Below are 20,018 nucleotides of genomic sequence, written 5' to 3'. Positions count from 1 at the left end.
CACACTTGTATACGTTAGACACAGAAGTATATCATGATGTCACTTCCTTGCAATTTTAAAGCACTGACTGTCAAATTAACATACCTATGAGCCAACCTGTGAAACCTGTAATTGTAACCTGTACTGGATACAGTATTTTATGTTTGTCTGTTGTTTGCTGAGCTAACAGTGTTATACACACTATTGTAGTAGCTGTATGAAAACTGGGACATGTTGTTGTTGTGATTCTCCATGTTGACTGATTTGGGTATATGGAGATAAATAAATTATATTTTTCTCAGTCTGCAGCATTGGTCTTGTGTAGTGTTTGGTGAACTTTTTGTATATTTGCACTTTCTCTGTGTACTTCATATACAGTACTCGAATCACTGAGAAGTAGAATTGCTAAAAGTGTTTTAGGTTAGCAACAGCAGTGTGTAACTGGTTCAAACTGAATTAAGTCATATGAAACGTGTGTGTTTCATATGGTGACAAAATATAGTTTTTTATAAATTAGTGTATAGTTTTTCATTTCAGAGTTTCATTTTGCAAAGGATCTGAGATGTTCTGCTAATTGGGGTGTGTGGTTGTGCTAATGGTGTGTAGTGTTTTGAAAAACTGGTCCCTGTTTTCAAAATGGTGCTTAAGCAATCGAAAAAAAAAAAAAAACTGTAAATTATCATTCCTATCAGACACACACCAATCATAGCCATTCTCACATCAAGGCAGTCCTTTTAAATATGACTCCCTCCTCACTGATCCCTGCTACACTGACGCCGCTTCACTCTCTGCTGCTGCCGCTGGCAACGCTTTGCCTCCACCACCCCAGCCTCAAAGTTTAAAATGGTTTTCAATGTCTTTGTTTTGGCTCACTCTTGTACAGTGGGGAGAACAAGTATTTGATACACTGCCGATTTTGCAGGTTTTCCTACTTACAAAGCATGTAGAGGTCTGTAATTTTATCATAGGTACACTTAAACTGTGATAGACGGAATCTAAAACAAAAATCCAGAAAATCACATTGTATGATTTTTAAATAATTAATTTGCATTTTATTGCATGACATAAGTATTTGATCACCTACCAACCAGTAAGAATTCCGGCTCTCACAGACCTGTTAGTTTTTCTTTAAGAAGCCCTCCTGTTCTCCACTCATTACCTGTATTAACTGCACCTGTTTGAACTTGTTACCTGTATAAAAGACACCTGTCCACACACTCAATCAAACATACTCCAACCTCTCCACAATGGCCAAGACCAGAGAGCTGTGTAAGGACATCAGGGATACAATTTTAGACCTGCACAAGGCTGGGATGGGCTACAGGACAATAGGCAAGCAGCTTGGTGAGAAGGCAACAACTGTTGGGCTGCTGGGCTCCATGCAAGATCTCACCTCGTGGGGCATCAATGATCATGAGGAAGGTGAGGGATCAGCCCAGAACTACATGGCAGGACCTGGTCAATGACCTGAAGAGAGCTGGGACCACAGTCTCAAAGAAAACCATTAGTAACACACTACGCCATCATGGATTAAAATCCTGCAGCGCACTCAAGGTCCCCCTGCTCAAGCCAGGGCATGTCCAGGCCTGTCTGAAGTTTGCCAATTACCATCTGGATGATCCAGAGGAGGAATAGGAGAAGGTCATGTGGTCTGATGAGACAAAAATAGAGCTTTTTGGTCTAAACTCCACTCGCCGTGTTTGGAGGAAGAAGAATGAGTACAACCCCAAGAACACCATCCCAACCGTGAAGCATGGAGGTGGAAACATCATTCTTTGGGGATGCTTTTCTGCAAAAGGTCTGTATGGAGGAGTGGGCCAAAATCCCTGCTGCAGTGTGTGCAAACCTGGTCAAGAACTACAGGAAACGTATGATCTCTGTAATTGCAAAGAAAGGTTTCTGTACCAAATATTAAGTTCTGCTTTTTTGATGTATCAAATACTTATGTCATGCAATAAAATGCTAATTAATTACTTAAAAATCATACAATGTGATTTTCTTGATTTTTGTTTTAGATTCCGTCTCTCACAGTTGAAGAGTACCTATGATAAAAAATTACAGACTTCTACATGCTTTGTAAGTGGGAAAACCTGCCAAATCAGCAGTGTATCAAATACTTGTTCTCCCCAATGTATACGGGGGGTTTCCGTATGGTGCTCCCTGTCTCAGCTTAGCATGCTGCTTTGCTGGTCCATGGAGCATTATCAAGAGCTGAGCCATCAGCGCCAAGCATTCTTGCAATAAATGGTTACATCTATGTGTTCCTGACTGAAACACAGTTTGTGTTCAACATGTGCATGTGTGGAGAAAGATGTTTTGGGATCCTTTAGTGATTACAGCGTAGCCTATACAAAAATATACACTCCCCATTCACAAGTAAAACACTTGTAGCAATGGTACACCTACACAGGTGTTTTCATTTACTGTTCCTGATTTGTACTCTTCTCTGTGTTGTGAGCCTGATTTTCCCTCACACTCTGTATTTTTTATTTTTTTATTTTCAGCCAGCCACAACACTGGTACTGTATTCGCCTTGCGAGTCTGTGAGTGTGTGCTTCAGATGTGAGATGACCATGTCCGGCTCTTTGTGATGCTGATTCCCAGGAACTGAAAACTGCAATCAGAGCAGAGGTCTGACAATAAGTGACAACACCTGTGTGTGTGTGTGTGTGTGTGTGTGTGTGTGTGCTGGGCCTTTAAGATAGCAAAAATGAATTATCTGTCAGTAGAATTGTTAGAAAACAACAACAAATCAACAGCTAGAGCCAACTTATGTGATGATATGTTGGTTGATGGCTATCAATTGACACAGAATAACATCACCATATTTTGCAGACACAGGATGTAACAATGAAAATCCTGATGAGCCATTGCTGCTCTCCTTAATGGTTTCTTTTCATGACGCCTACAACTAGATGTAGCAGCAATAAAATCACCACAACCACGAAAATAGACATAAATACAAACTGAGGCACAGTGATTACATTTTATTGCTCTATCAGTTTCTATTATTGCGTTATCAGTTATCAGTCTCAGTAATTCTACTTGCTTCCTGTTGCTGTTTCTGTAATGGACAGAACATAATGATAACAGCGCAGTGCCAATGTTCACTTCTGGAAGGAAAAATGGAGATTGAGTTTCTCCGTGTTTTGCACTCTGTAAATGAAAGTGTGGATGCACAGTTACACAGCTGGTAGTAGGTGGTAGCTTGCTGGCATGGGCCACTGTGGTACTGTTAATTAAAGACAAGCATATATATATATATATTTTTAATCTTCTTCTAAGTTTCAGACCATCCTTCCAGCCCTCACTCCCTCCCTGACAAACAAAGCACTAATTGACTTTTAACTACCACAGGGCACCTTAAGGCATGGATGGCATGCAAGGTGTTTACAGTTGCACTGCCGACAGAACAAACCAGGCTGCCACCTTTAAATAAACAGCAGACATGGACGTTCAAAACAGAAGCAGACATACTTGCTAACTTTCCTCATACCAGCAGGCCAGCTTGTAAACAAGCTACCAAGACACAGATATCATAACACTTGGTACATTTACTGAAGTTTTAATGATGATACATTAGCAGATTACCATAAGTACAGCGAAGCATCGATTTACGATAAAAGCCGCTGTTTGTGTGTGGTGTATGTGTATGTTGTTAAAGAGTAAATAGGTGTGGTGACTGTGATGGAATGACGAATGAGTGAATGGATGGATGAATACATGGATAGATGGATGGATGGGTGAATGGATAGGGCATTGTAACTTTCTGTTCCAGCTCATTTGTTCTTGCAACGAAGGAAAAGACAAGTCACTTAATCAAAACAAAATCTATTATTTGTATGTGTGTGTGTGCGTGCGTGCGTGCGTGCGTGCGTGCGTGCATGGGTGTGTGTTTTTTCTCTGGAGCTTGGTCTGTTACGCATTATTTCCTCCTCCAAATCCCAGAGAAAGCCAGGCTCCTATCCACTATTAGGTCCCACGTCAGCCTTTGGTTTGTTTTCTGGTATTTAAAGCACCGGCATCTGCTTGCTATTGTGAATATGAACTATGAATGTCATCATTTTCAGGAAGAGAACCAGTATCTTGTGCATCTATCTTAAAGTCATAATTTACTGGAAGATGGTGGGATAATCACATGAGACTGTTTTCACCAGATTATGAAATGTGTGGAGCCCAGGGATTTTCGGTCTTGGATGTTTTTATCTGACACTTTAATCCCTTATTGTAAGCAGAATGTTAGTGGTAACAGAGACCTGAATATAAAGTAGAAACTCAAATCTGAAAAACTCCTACTGTTTTGTGTGTGTGTGTGTGTGTGTGTGTGTGTGTGTGTGTGTGTGTGTGTGTGTGTGTTTAAGTAAGATTGATGCATTTTTTTTTTTTAGTACGCAGTCTGATTGCCATATTTGTCGAGCGTTTTCTGATAAGTATCAAGTCCAGAAGTCATGGAAATGTTAATCACCAAATTATTTAATTAGCCAGCACATGTTCTCATGATGTCTGAGAGTTTTTACATTCCAGGATGTCAATTCTTTCTTTGTGTTTGTTTTTACATTCAGGAAACCAGTGACACAAAACAGGTTTAACGTTCATATGGTAAACCCTGCTCAATGAGCCAGAGCAGATTCTGAGTGTGTAGACTTAAGATGGAGACAGAGATGCTGCAATGTCCACAGTGAGACCACACACGCACGTGCGCGACATAGTGATAATACTTTGGGTTTGTTTGAGCTTCTATCAACAGTTCTTTTGAACTGTGCCATATGCTTACCATTAAAATTAGCAACTTAAGATGTCACAGTATAAGTTTGTTTTCCATGCTCACTGAATCCTTCCATACACAGTATTTATGTGTAATGGTTGTGTGTAAAGGTTAGAGAAGCGAGCTTGTGACCGGGAGGTTGACAGTTCAATCCCCAGACCGACAGGATAAAATCTGGGTGGGGAAAGTGAAAGAGCAGTGCTTGTCCCTCCCTCATTAACACTACTGAGGTGCTCCAGTGGAGCTGCTCAGTAGCCAGCAGATCAGACTGCGGTTGTACTGGGCAGCTTCCAGGTATGAATGTGTAACTGTAATCAACAATAACCTCTCAGTGAACCTTCACTGAATAAATAAAGGTTAAATGTGATAGCTTGCTATATGTATATGTGTGTAATACAGCATTTTAGGTGTGCAGTTCTTGTTCTAATATATATATATTTAAACCGCTCATGTTCTATATTGTGGTAAAACAGGTAAAATTAGGGAAATTACTGTTCCAATGTGACTTGTTTGCAACATCCTGCTATCCATTTGACTTTGATCTGTCTACAGTGTGACATAACACAACGTCTACACATTAAACGAAATTACATCAAAACCACATGTTAAACTGTTTTTTAGACGTACAGTATTTGATAGGCATTAAATAACACACGACCGATATGGTACAGTGGAAATCCAAACACAACAAGACAGGGCTTTCCCCATCCTGTAGACAATACACAGGCACCTATAATACAGAAATAATGAGCCAGGCCTGTATTGACTTACCTTGTTTGGTGTAATTCAAACCATAATGGAATTTGAGGATGTTTGCTCTGCTTTTTTTTTCAGGAGCTTAGTCTCTTTCTACACTGGCTGGCATGGACAACGTCTCAGACTACACTTCCCAAATACCAAATGAAAAGTATGATACCAAACTCAGTCTACGGCATATACATTAATGTTCAAACTTTGAAGAGTTTCTCTCTTTACAGCACAAGCCCAAAGACAAAATATATTTTAGGGATATTTAAATAAAATGCATCTGACAGTTTTTGCAACACTGACTAAATCCTTTAAAAGCCCAGCCACTTCATGCAGCGATTGGCCAGGTGTGTGGATGTGTGAAAGCTTGACCTTTTCTTCTTCATTCCTCAAACAATTACTTCCATCACTTTTCATGTATACAAACAATAAATGCCACACAATGCACGCTATGAGAGAGACTGTCTGAAAGTTTGCACTTTTTCCCCCCGTATACATTTCTGTAAAATTATATCAAGACTACAAAGACACACAAAAGATACAAAATGATTGGGAAGAGATATTGGAGGTAGTGGGATGTAGCCAGTAGGAAGCTATGACGGCAGGTTTTTTGTAGCTATTTGGAGCACTTATAGTATAAACTATCCTTTCGATGTGGTCAGAAAACACAGGGTATGTCTAGTTCATTTGAAGCCTATTGATTTAGAAATATTCTAATCCATGAATTATAGATAGAGATATAAAATGAAATACCAGATTACTTCTGCTGAACCCTTAAGCAGATGTAGGCCTACATTTTAAGCCACAACGTGAAAGAAACAACACTATACCAAAGTGGAATATCATGTCAGCCCTTCCCTGCTCTTTAAGACAGGAATAGAAAAGGTTACATACATATGTGGTTCCCCTTTCTAGTAGTGTTGAAAGTAAGAAGTTTTCACTTCTCTTTCACTGCATCTTACCACCACTCTTGTCTTTAAATTAGCCACGATGCTACATGTATATTCAGGAGTTATTGTCAGTAAACTGTTTGATGAGCTTTACTCCACTATAGTTCAGTCTGGACCATAGAAACAGCAGTTGACACAACAATCATAACTCAAGGTCCAAAGTATCTACACGCTTGTTCTGGAGCTTTTGACCGTACCTCATGGTCTTCATCAGCAGATTAAGCTAAATTGTCATGAAATTGTATGTTTAAACTTTTTGTTATGCTTGAGAGCTTCCATATTGGGTTAGATGACGCATTCATTCAAGCTCAACAAGAGCAAACTCCATCTACTGATGAAGTGTGATATGGTCGAAAGCTCCAGAACAAGCGAGTAACTGGACCTTGAGTTGAGATTGTTTTTGTCAGCTGTAAAACGCCTTCTGCGTGCATCCAGTCCATGTTTTTAAAAGTTCTCAAGTTGATTTTGGTGCTGAACACAAAAGAAACACAAAAAATGAACTACAGTTTAGCAGTTTTCAGCATCTGTTTAGTTTTAGCTATTACAGTATTTTGGCCTGGGTCTAACATCACTGGAAGCAAAGTTCAATGCAGGCTACAAACCGAGGTCAAAACAGTGGTCTGTATATGGAAGATGGTCCTGATGGGAATTTCCCATTTAAAACACAGCACTGATGTATTGATAGAGCAATAATGCTCTGAGAACCAACCTTTAAAGGCCACAGGAGGATTTTCTTTAACCTAATAATTTCTTCTTCGAGCATCCCACTTGAAGTTCATTGTTTTCCAGGGATGACTCATCCATAATCTCATTTGAAATACCATCAATATTTTTTCAATCTTCACATTGTGTTTTATGAAGATTAGGTTATAATAACCCAGAGTGATTTTAATTTTGAAAACTGACAGAATATTATGTTTATCAGATTATGTGTAAGTATTTGTCTGTGCGATAGGGAACTACAGTCATCATAGCGCAATCAGGCAGTGATAGCACACAGCAAAGACTGAAATGTCAGTGATATGATAAAATGGTATGCATTACAAATCGTCTCAGTCGATTTGTTCCTGGAATATGTTGTGATCATCATGTTCTTCACAAGAATGTAAATTTCTTATCAAGTATTCTGTAGAGAAGTCTTTACGTGATGCAGTACAATGAAACCTGCAAAGGCTGCACAGCCTCACACGCTTTTAGCTGGAAGTTTTTATTCTCTATGAAACTGGAAAGGTCAAATTTGTTTTAAACTAGATATGGAAACCACAATTGGATGTCAAATGTATAGGAAGACAAGTTCAACTACTTTTGACCTTTTGTGCAGGAATATGAAAACACATTTTATACAGTCAAAGCTCTACCACAGGGCTTATTATGGTGTGACAATTGTAGAAAAGGCACATTGGACAGTGTGATAACTACAGTTGAAAACATAAATGCGGCTTTAGAAGAAAACAAGCGCATCTTATTTTAAGAGGTCTCTAAAATTCAGGCAAAAATGTGTAGGATTATCCCATAATCCATTACTTGATTTGTCAATGGTCTTTTTCATAAACTCATATAATCAAGAACTATCACAATATAGTGATCAGATATTTGCATTTATTAAAAATGTGTCTCATGTATTATGTTCATGTACAAGAACATCTAGTTTCAATCCAGTGGTTATTGCGGTGAATTAAAGCTGATTTGTGTGTCCTTCTTTACAAATTTCCAGAAAATACTAAAAGAGGGAGTGCTCCAGTGCCTGAGTGGTTAAGAAAGATACTGGATAGTCTCGTATTGCCAGACCTTCCTCCACCACAGCGCTGCGGAGAAGATGAAGATGTGAACTACTTTAGGTTACATTGCAAAGTGTACGGTTATGCAGTTATGGGTAGTGGGTGTGGTTCACTTAAGCAAACACATGAATAAGTTACAATGCAATTTGTGCACACACACACACACACACACACACACACACCTGCATTTTAAGAACTGGCTGCTTCAAAGCTGCGTTTAATTCATTGAAAATGTAACTAGTTTTAAAATAATTTGTTCATTCAGCTGTTTTCAGTTATAGGTATTATTGTCTCCTTCCTGTCTCAGCATCCCTGTACAGTGGCAAGAAAAAGTATGTGAACCTTTTGGAATTTTATGGTTTTCTGAATAAATTTGTCATAAAATGTGATCTGATCTTCATCTAAGTCAAGGGTATTGACAAACATAATGTGTCTAAGATAATAACACAACATTCTTTCATGTCTTTGTTGAGAACAACCAAAAAAACCTCATAGTGCTTGTGGAAAAAGTATGTGAACCCTTGAGTTAATGACCTCAAAAAAGCTAACTGGAAAAAGGTTTTAGCACACCTGCAGTCTGGAGGTGTGGACTACAGCTACTTTGATAAAAACCCCTCAAACTTTTGGAGTTTGCGCTGCACAAGAAGAACACGCTTACGTGAGCCATGCCTCGCCAAAAAGAGCTTTCAGAGGATCTACCTATCAAGAATTGTTGATTTACGTAAAGCTGGTAAGGGTTACAAAGTTATTTCAAAGACTTTAGAAATTCACCAGTCAGTAAAGTTAGGCAAACAGTTTACAAATGGAGACACTTTGGGACTGTTGCTACTCTACCAAGAAGTGGGCGCCCAGTCAAAATGACACCAAGAGCACAACGAAGACTCATCAATGAGGTCAAGAAACAATCCCGAATGACAGCCAAAGATTTGAAGGCATCATTGGAACTGACTAACATCTCTGTTCATGAGTCTACAATCCGTAAAACGTTGAACAAGCAGGGTATCTACGGCATGACACCACGAAGAAAGTCACTGCTTACTAAAAAGAACATTGGTGCACGCCAAAAGTTTGCAAAAGAGCACATTGACACTCCACAGCGGTATTGGCAAAATGTTTTGTGGACTGATGAAACTAAGATTGAACTATTTGGAAATACCACACAGCACTACATCTACAAGAATGGGCTAAGATTCAACCAGTTATTAATTCTAAGGGTTCACTTACTTTTTCCACTGCCTTTTTGAATGTTGAATGAGTGTGTTCAATAAAGACATGAAAGGTCAGAATTTGTTTATTATTTTAGACACGTTTGTCAATACCCTTGACTTAGATGATCATATCACATTTTATGACACATTTATTCAGAAAACAATGAAATTCCAAAAGGTTCACATACTTTTTCTTGCCACTGTATGTGGTGCACTTGTCATAAATTAGGCATTGGCAGTTGAGTTAGAGGACATTGAAACACCACCACCACCTAGTGTTGAAGTCATGGTCAAATCCTTTGCTACTACTATATGCTTGTTTGTGGTTTCATTACATTTTTATGGGCCACAGTGTGTACGGTGTCTAAAACTTGACCTTTATACATTTAATATGTCAAAGGTATTTGATTAGAGATAAAAGTGTGGTGGAACGGAAGCTTGGTAAAAAATAGTTTTGCGGCCAACTGTAGTGGATAGTACAATTGTGTAGTACTTGTACTTTACAATACTTCTTCCACCACTTCTATCAGCGGTGGAAGAAGTATTCACATTCAGATCCTTTACTTTTGTAAAAGTAGCAATACCACACTGTAAGATTATTCTATTACAAGTGAAAGTCCTGCATTCAAAATTTAAAAGCACAGTATTAGCAACAAAACATATGAGAGGACCAAAGTATTGTTGCATTATCATTTAAGTGGTACATTCATTGGTTGAGGTGGACAGCTGTATATACTGTTGGGTGGTTTAATCTATAATATTGCATCTAACTGTATAGTCATCATATATTGTGTATGTACCAATGTAGAACTATAGCTGTCAAATAGTAGTGGAGTTAAAAGTAGAAACATTTTATAGAGTATAAATAAACTTTTAGAGCGTATAAAGTGGCACAAAATTAAATTACTCAAAAAAGTACACCAAATACCAAACACCAAAATACCTACTAAAGTAAAGTACTTGAGTAAATCTACCTAGTTGCTTTCCACCCCTGGAGAAAATGAGATTTTAGGCTTTCTCTAAAATAACTGATGCCCAAATAACTTCTGTAACACCCCACTATTAGCACTCCTTACATGTATGATTTATAATTAAAGTGCATTTGATGAAACAAGCATAACGTTAACATTTTTTATCTATAATGAATATGACAATATTAATGCACAGCGGCCAGGAGCAACAGCATCGAGCATCTCCAGCCTGCCATTGCACAACCATAGAGAGATAATCGCTTGCCTTTGATGCTACAGTTCTGCTGAGAGCGCTCCTGTTTCTTAATTCATTTTCCTTATCTACTTAACAAAACGATTTGCATGTGGACACACATCTACCTGCCCTAGATAACTCCCCGTCCCATTGGCTGTTGCCGGTCACCATGAAGGCTTCTTGTGTGCATTAAGTTTGTGTGTGTGTGTATGAGAGGTCATGACCCTAGCTGACCTGGATTACCACATGCTCCTGTAGCAATCTCATGAGCCTCTAATTATAGCCTGTGCCTGGGATAGTGTCTGCAGTTTAAATGGCTAGGGTGACTTGCCCTCACCCAATCTAAGATTGTCTGGATGGGATTAGTGTTCGTTTCTGGCACAGGGACACTGGCAGGGAAAGGATATAGTGTGATAATGCAGAATGGCATTTATGAACGGCATTGGCTTTAAACCAATAGAAAAAGGATGCATGTAAAATAGGTTCATGTCAGATTAAGCATCACAGTGAAATGCAGGTGAAGTAAAGCTCAATTTATTGATTTATGGAAAATATATCACATCTTTACATTTTTGAGATACCTTCAGAAGTTTACAGTCCATTTACTTCCCGACATCCGAATTAAAACGCCTCAAGCTGAGCAGTATTTAAGTTTCGTGCTTTGAGGAAATCACAAGATACCTCCGCTTCTCAAATTTAGCCAACTGTTCAAAAACCTGAACAATCTCACTTCTAAAGTTGAATTCTTTGCTACAACCTCATTTCATCCCTATCTGAAAGTCCCATTCTAAAAACCCAAATTAAAACACACCACCCCTACCACTAGTAGTTTTTGTGAATATACATGTATTCCGTGGCGTAAAACAGCAAGCAGATTGAAGTTTGAATCACCGGACTAGAAATCAAAGATCAGACACCAATAAGGACGAGAAACGAGTGTGTAGCAGTTGTTACAGCAGCAGCAACAGTGACATTTGGTTTCTTTTTCTTCTTTTAAAACAAAACCTTTTTAATATTCATATGGTTTATACCAAAGTGCAAATATGTTCAACTGCTTGTATTTTTGTTATTATATTAAGTAGATTTATTATATTCTAATGAACTACGAGTCTTGCAAGAAGGTTGAGGCGTTAGAGTATTATGGCACATTTCAAAACCAAAGAGAAAACATGTCACAGGTCATTTACTACATCAATAGGCAATGCAAACTTTACGATATATATTTGGTGACCAAAGTTTGTCATCAATACATTAATATTTGAGAACACATTTATAAAGCATTACATCAATATTGTATCATCAGGATATCCGATTGCAGAACAAATATATTAACTGCAGTCCTCAAGTGTTGTTTTCACAATAATCCACCTGGAGCAATACAACATACTACTGTCTCCAAACAGGGCTGCAGGCAATGTAAAGCCCCCAACTCAAAAGAAGACAATATCATCCCCAAGAGGAAAACACCATCAGCACTTTTCAGTCTCTCGTTCTTGTCTGAAGTCTTCAAGGTATAAGGACTGCAACCGAGCACCAATGAACGCCCGACATCGCAACTATATGCTCTTGCAATAATCAATAGTGACACAAATTTTACGGATATATAGCTATAGAGTAATGTATATACCTCCAGTGTGTACACAGCCTGACCACTACCTCTGATGGGATCAGAGCCTCCTTGTTGTGACAGGAGACCGCCACAGAAAGGATGCATGCAAGGAGAGTACTCAATTCAGTATTTAGAGTTCTTGGTTGAATATTGGAAATCATTAAATAGCCAACTTCTCTATACCAACTGCAGCATGGGTTCCTATCCCTCTGCCTTTTCAGTGTTGCTCTTTCCTCTAAATTAAAAATCGGGAGCTGAGTGACTCAGCAGAATCTTGGTCTGAAGTCAGGGCTTCGGCCCTCTTAAAGCTTGGTCCATTCACTTCTCTAGGGATTACTCTGTTGGTGTTTGCTAAACAGATACCGTAGAAGTATTTGGATGTACTGAAGCACAAATTGTTGATTTCCACAAATAAGTGATTATGTTTTTTTTGGGGGGGTGGGGGAGGGGGGTTGTTTATCGTTTGATAATCGTTCCTTTTTTGGTTCTTAAAAGACAGTGATCTTAGGAGGACAAGCAACTTTGAGAGAAATTTCAGGGTTCTCTTCACTTGGCAGTCATCATTTGGACAAACTCTGTGAAGAGCACAGGAAACAATGTTTAAATGACAGATGCAAACAGTGTTTTTTTCTTTTTGCAGCTGTTAAGGCTTTTGGTACAGGAAACGGTTAAACTGATGTCACAAAACACACAGATTATGTTGTAGTGAAAACAAGTCAAGTGACAAAAAGAAAAATGCACAAGCAGCTGCAGGGTTGTAATTAGTGTTACTTTTATCATCTGCAACACTAAAAAAGGCATGACAACCAAAAAAGAACATCTCACCCTCATAGTTGACTTGACCATCGCCATCAATGTCAGCCTCGCGGATCATCTCGTCCACCTCCTCATCAGTGAGCTTCTCCCCTAAGTTGGTCATGACGTGCCGTAGCTCGGCTGCACTGATGTAGCCGTTCCCATCCTGCCGATGGCCAACAGAAGTACTATGGTTATTGTCTCCATTTACCATTTTACATAGCAGCTAAAAGCTGAATAACGCTGAAGTTAGTTTCAGTGTCTCTACTAGGGTTGGGTACCGTTTGGATTTTTACGATTCCGATGCCAAACCGGTACTTTTAAAACGATTCCGATTCCTTAACAGATTCCTGAAAAACTGAAAAATGACATCAAAGAAAGGCTGTTTTATGGAGTTTTTTTTAATTTATTGAAAATTATTTTAATTGAACAATATATTAACGTTTTAAAGTACTTAAATATATAATAAGTAAACCTAAGTCACCTAACACATAATTACAATAATTTAACAAATAACAGTTACACTATTAACAAGTAACAACAAAATAAATGTTGAGTTGGTATGGCAACCAGCTTCAAACTTTAGCAGTTCTTTTGCAGAAAAATGACCATATTTGCCTTCTCTGGCAAGATGCAACACCTCTCCTATCATATGGCATGTCCTGCACAGGAGAAAATTCTCTCAGGTGGTGTCCAAGAGGACTGGACACACAGGTAGGAGTTTGAAAGGGCAGACAATTTGGGGAGGCTGTCCCGCCACCAGGCTACAGGGTCTTGTCCTGAACGATAGACTAGCAGAGCAAGTGTAATAAGTTTACTAGCGATCACGTGCAGTGAATGGTCAATATGCTTTTACGTCCGTTTTTTCCCAGAGGGAAAATATGGCATTTTAAAAGTAGCCTACATTTACGATAGCTAGCTAACAGTAGACTACAGAGAAAGTGTGATATTTTTACGTCCGTTTCGGAGCGTGTAGAAAAAGCCGTCTATCAGCAGTGATTGCATGTCTGAGAATAGTGCGGACACGCGCGTCACACCGCGTGCGGGCACGTGTGCCACTCGGTGGAAAAGGGAGAAAGAAAAAAAAAGTCTGCTGCTGTCCGGAGCGACAGAGGGGAAATATTTCAGTCGGAACCAACATTTTCGTTCTAATCCGGTCCGAATACTACCGTTTGCGTAGGAACCGGTTCCATAGTGGAACCGGGTTTCGGTACCCAACCCTACTACTATGGTGTTCTACATCGGCTAAGCCAGTATTACTGCATTATCTCTACAGTATTCTCAGTACAAGAGTTTACCGTTCTCTTCAACTCCAATCTCTTCTTTAGCCTTACCTGTACTTACAGCTGAATGCTAAACATTTGCATGTTAGCATGCTTAACATTGTCATTCAGCTAGCAGAGGAACATCAATGAAAAGCCTTTTAATGGACCAAAGTGCTAGTAAAAAATAAATAAAACCGGGACCTTTGTTACAGCTCAATACCATGTACAAATGACTCTCCAAACAAGAATTTATTACATGAAGGGGTTTGAACAGGTTTTGTCTTTTCGAAACGTGGGTAGCTTGCCATCCCAAGGATATACACATCTGTGGCAAAATCCGAGGTAGTTAGTGGTGTTAGTAAATATTCTCGTCCTAACATACCTTGTCAAAGACTCTGAACGCTTCCCTGATCTCCTCCTCACTGTCTGTATCTTTCATCTTCCTGGCCATCATAGTCAGGAACTCGGGAAAGTCAATTGTACCATTACCTACACAGTCATACAAATAGAAAGAAGTGAGGGTTATTGTGTTACTTTGGTCAGCAAGTAAGTACTCATAAACTAAGCATATAAATCCAAGAGGACTTACAGCCCAACCGATACATCTGCATTGCAGATACTACTGGCCAATTTGACCTTATCCAAGGAATCTGTATCTGCGTACATGCATATAAAGTTTAAAGCATACAGCATTATCACTAAACTAACAGGGAGGGGTAATGTGGTAGACAACAACAGCCACCAGCAGAAATTGTCACATTTCTTAAGCATGACATGAGTTTCATGATAGTAATTAAAAAGCTGTGTGCTTCTACTGATACCCTGAATAGCTTCACACCGCATATACTGGTGAGACTTTCCAGTAATTTTATTTCCGGCAAAGAGAAACATTTGACATGAAGATTACCCATAAAATTGTAGTAATTATAAGTTTCAACAAGTATAATTTTCTCGCTCGTTTTGCTTTTCCTCACCATCTGCATCCACCTCATTGATCATGTCCTGCAGCTCAGCCTCAGTGGGGTTCTGTCCCAGAGAGCGCATCACAGTCCCAAGCTCCTTGGTAGTGATTGTACCATCACCATCCTTGTCAAACAGCGAGAACGCCTCCTTGAACTCTGTACATTTACAGGAGTAACACAGTGAGTATGCCACAAGCGTTCACGTTTATGCAGACACTTCGCTTGCGGTCTTTCAAGCGGCCTGAACAGAAAACACATGCTAAGCATAAACAGAGTCTGTGCATGACTAATTTAATGCTAGAAAGGAACAAAACATGTGGGGCGCTGGACTGATGACCCCCTGATCTATACAAAAGTTAAAAAAAAAAAAAACACTTGTGCATCTGTTGCACAATTCCAAAAATGTCCATATTTTGGGCTTTCCATGTAGTTTCATCCTGCGAGTATTTTCATTTTAACCACGTCAACCACCAGCTTAGAGACAGAGCGCAACACGTCATACTTTGTAAGCATGGGGAATGCAATTTGTAACCAAGGGCTGAAACGCTAACAAAATGCCTGTAGTTATAGCTAAAAATATTACATTTAATCATGTAAAATGATTATTTTAGCAACCTGTCTACCAGAGAGGACAAGTTAGCTGTTTGTAAGCTAATGTTAGGTAATTGTTAGCTAGCTAAGGCACTTGCATAACTTTCTGATTTATCCACAATTCACTACAGCAAAAGTTCCATACTGTTAAAATGCTTTAGTTTAACCTAAGAAATAACAAAAAAAACTGAAATATGGTTAGCCTAAAACTAATATATGTTGTGAAAATGGGGAAAAAAACATAACGTAAGGAGCCGCTAAGCCTAAAACAAACCAAACATGGTTAAGGTAGGCTCTCACCAGCAATCTGCTCCTCAGTCAGCTGATCAGCCTGTTAACAAAAGAATAAGACATCGATAAAACACTGATAATTATTTCATCATCATATAATGTTTTTTGTTCTGTAGACAGATGCAATTTGTGTGTGTGTTGGAAAAGCAGTCACATGTTAAATTGAGCTGGTTAGTTGAAATTTTAAAATCATAACGCTAGGGCAGACATAAAATGAGTAATGACTATTTGGCTATATCAAGAGACAGAGATGTAACATTACCAAAATTAGGCGAAAGATTGCCGACACTAAATTGTTTTTTCCATCCAACGTGATAGCCCTTGTCCATTTCCTTGAAACCGTAATGCTCCCAAACAACAGATGTTATGGGCTCCTAAATACTCAACTGATTCCAAACAATATGTATAAAGCTACATGAGTAAGTTGTTAAGGGAGTGTCTGAGTGATTTCTTTTTTTCTATCGCTGCAAACTCACATACTGACACAGCTGCTGTTCTTTGTGAAGAAGGAAACTACAGACTTTTCAAGTCACCTTTCATGCCTTTATTTCGGGTTAATCTTCCAGTACTACGATTGTAGAAATGAAAGCTTTGGATAGGCCTAAGTAGGAACACCTGCAGCAGACTTCACTGTTTAATCAGTATGCAGATCTATGTGAATGCAAATGCACTCTAAACAAACTAATTCAAAACAGACTGTGATATTACCTGACATCTGGGCCCAGTCATTGCCTATGACGTAGCTTTAGGCTAACTAGTATTTTATGCAACACAAGATTTGGACACCTGTATTCTATTTAATCTCAAATGTAAAACGTGTTGCATTACTGGAGTAAAGTAATTGAATAGTCAGTCATATTGCTTGCAGAAAGTGGAACCCCATACACATTAGTTTATCGGTTTATTTTTTATTATCAAGAGAAACACATATTGCTGTTTTACACAAACCCACAGTGATAAGATCTGTGTGCCAATGTTAGCCAAATCTCTTAAAATAGGTTTTACTTTTGCATTCTTACAATTGGTTTTTCAACTTCATCTGATACGTCACTCTGCCATCCTCGTGAGGTCCTACCAGGCCTGTCTAAGTCAGTCAACATGCCCACTTCAGGCTGAGAAAGTGTGATGAGGGACGGGTATAAATACTGCACAGCCCGAAATACACACGCCTGCTATAATTAGTGAGACACGAACAGGGTCGCCAAAGTAGCACACTGAATATCACCGCAACTAGCCACCTCTTAGTATCTTTTTTACTGAACAGATGTGAGGCTCGGTTTATCATCATAGACTAACCCCTGTGCTAACTGTTGCTTGACAGTGCTTGCTGTTTTGTGTCTGTGTGTAGTCCTTCATGCTGTCATGAAATTATGCTCAGATGACTTAGAAACAACTGGCATGATCAGGCATTACAAGAACTTAACTGCTGCATACAATAAATCCTACAACAATATAGTATTAGTGCTCATACTTGAGTATAACCAAAAGTTGTAATTAAGCAATCAATTGAACTCATATAGCAGAGCTAGTGCATGATATAAACAAACATCTTGTTTCCATTGTGTCCATGATTGCACCACAGAACAAGAAATTAGTTTCTAACCACCCCTTGCTTGTTCAAAACCATAGAGATTAAAGCTAACATTGCTGTAGCTTGAGTCGATTTCAATGAGTCACCGCGTTGGTTGGGGGGGAATAAAAAAGGAAGGAGCAAGACTGCAGAGTATTCACTCTGTCCACTGCCAACCAATTCGGAGGTGCTGATTCTGAAGCAAGCCGTGTCTGGATCAGGGCATGGCGCCATTAAGAGGATTTGTTCAGCTGCTGTGAAAGGTGCTTAGCAAAACAGAATTGTTGCTTTTCAACTCATCAGTAAACAAGAGATCATATCATATTTTCTCATGTCCAGTACAGTAAACTACAAAGGCTGCAGGTGATATTTATTTATTTATTTTTAAATCACAGTCAAGGCACGCACATTCTGTTTAGGCAGTATGTGACTGAATAGGATATTTTTGTTTCCTTAACATATATAAAGACCATGTGTCTGTTCATGCACAATAAGGATTAAAAAGAGTAGTGAAAGATTAAGGGTAAGACACAGGGGCAGGGATTCGTTTATAGTGCCACAATATGGCTTATTATATTTTTAGTACCCATTTTGGAGGGTGCACTGCAGGTCCTGACAGCCTACTGCACCAAGCATGGTTTGGTTCAATGCGGGGGGAAGGGAGGCGCGGAAGGAGGGGTTGCAAAGAGGATCATTCAGCAGGAGCAGAATGCGGTTCAACGTTATGGTGCAATACGTAACGGAGGAGATGCTGTCATGGTGGTGTTTCGAGAACACAGTCCAAAATGTTGCAACATAATCTCCATGCAATATGACAAACAATTGTTGCTAACGGTGAGCTGCAAACTACAACCTGTGAGCTGTGTTATTACGTAACCGCAATTGGTTGCGATGTAAAACCTTTTTCGCTTGTTGCGCATGTCTCGCTGTATTAAAAGCACTATTGCTGCAAGAGGGTACTATGCATGTTGCAGCAACTTATGTGGGATGTCGAAATGGTAGCTAGTTAGCAAGACAGTTAGGCAGAGTTTAGATATCTGTGACTTGAAAGATTAACAGTGGACGGTCTATTTTTACCCAGCACCTCCTCACCACCACCACCACGCCTACTCTCGACTGAAAGCAAACGATAAAAACGCTGCAAACCTTGATCCGAGCATGGAGGTTAAACCACAGAATTTGCAAACACTTGAGCAAATCAGCTAACGTTAAATGATTAATATAACATTACGGTTACAGCAGGAAATGGGCTGTCCCCTTCCTCTCGCAAAACGACGTGCATATAATATTGCGCAGATGACAGATAATATTAAAGACAATAGTTTTCTTTCATCATCATTCAACTGCTGAGTGACGTTAAAAAAAAAAAAAAAAACACTGACAAACATCGTGATTAATTGACAAGTAAATATCGGTATCATTATGTGCCAATACACCGCATGGTTTACTACAGTTATCTAGCTAGCTAGCTAGCATTAAACATTAAAAAACTATCGTTAGCTTGGGTGGAGTTTTAAACTAGGTTACTAACTATATAACTAGTGGAGGGTATTCTTTAATGCAATAACGACTACTTGGTGGCCGTTATTTCAAAACCGTCGCAAAGCAGTGTAACGTTAATGAATGTTAACGATCTAGCTACCGTTGCTAGCGGTTAGCCTGTAACGTTAACGTTACTCACCATTGTCCCTTTGACGTTTCAAGCTCCGTGAAGATGACAAAACGCCCAATGTAAGGTTTTGTATTGACCTTACTTCGAAGACAGTTACTCTAATTAAGTACTTAAATGATATCACACTTTATTACAACATATGGTTCGGTATATCTGTGAAGACTGTATCCTTATGTTGCACCAGAGTAGCCCCGGAAACCTCAATCCAGCGACGCCGGTGTGCAATGCCTCAATTTGAGTAGTGTATCCCTCCGCCGGTACAGCTTTGGCCCTCCCACTCAACGCATTGCCAAAATACTGAACACTTCCCATGTGAAAGTGTTTTAATTGCAATATACATTAACTACATTACTAGTGTAATACCACAATTTGTTTTGCTCTATATAAACGAAGCGCGCAAAAATACCCCACGTCTCAATGGAAGATTGACAATGTCAGTTGTCAGGGTTGCTGATTCCGGAAATGTTTTTTTCCTTTCTGTATTCCCATTTCATTATTTTCTTTCAATAATTTCCTCATTACACATTTGAATAGTAATTTTAGCATTCGATTGGTAGGATAATGACTTTTTTTTTATTTTTTACTATTCGAATTATGTGATATTTTTTAGAGCCAAGGACCCTTAAAGAT

General features: G+C 39.0%; 1 protein-coding gene across 1 annotated transcript; it reads right to left on the bottom strand.

The window, feature by feature from the left end:
• Positions 1-11,151: 11,151 nt before the first annotated feature.
• calm3a (calmodulin 3a (phosphorylase kinase, delta)) lies at positions 11,152-19,626 on the bottom strand. Its single transcript, XM_078246148.1, has 6 exons — positions 19,398-19,626; positions 16,156-16,186; positions 15,277-15,420; positions 14,685-14,791; positions 13,068-13,203; positions 11,152-12,817 (listed from the first exon to the last, which is right to left on the bottom strand). Exons 1-6 carry the CDS (start codon positions 19,398-19,400, stop codon positions 12,789-12,791), a joined length of 450 nt encoding a protein of 149 aa, XP_078102274.1. The 5' UTR covers positions 19,401-19,626; the 3' UTR covers positions 11,152-12,788.
• Positions 19,627-20,018: the final 392 nt, after the last annotated feature.

This window comes from Sander vitreus, chromosome 3 (genome assembly GCF_031162955.1).
Source record: "Sander vitreus isolate 19-12246 chromosome 3, sanVit1, whole genome shotgun sequence".
Classification (NCBI taxonomy): domain Eukaryota; kingdom Metazoa; phylum Chordata; class Actinopteri; order Perciformes; family Percidae; genus Sander; species Sander vitreus.
This window is presented reverse-complemented; position numbering and strand designations above follow the sequence as displayed.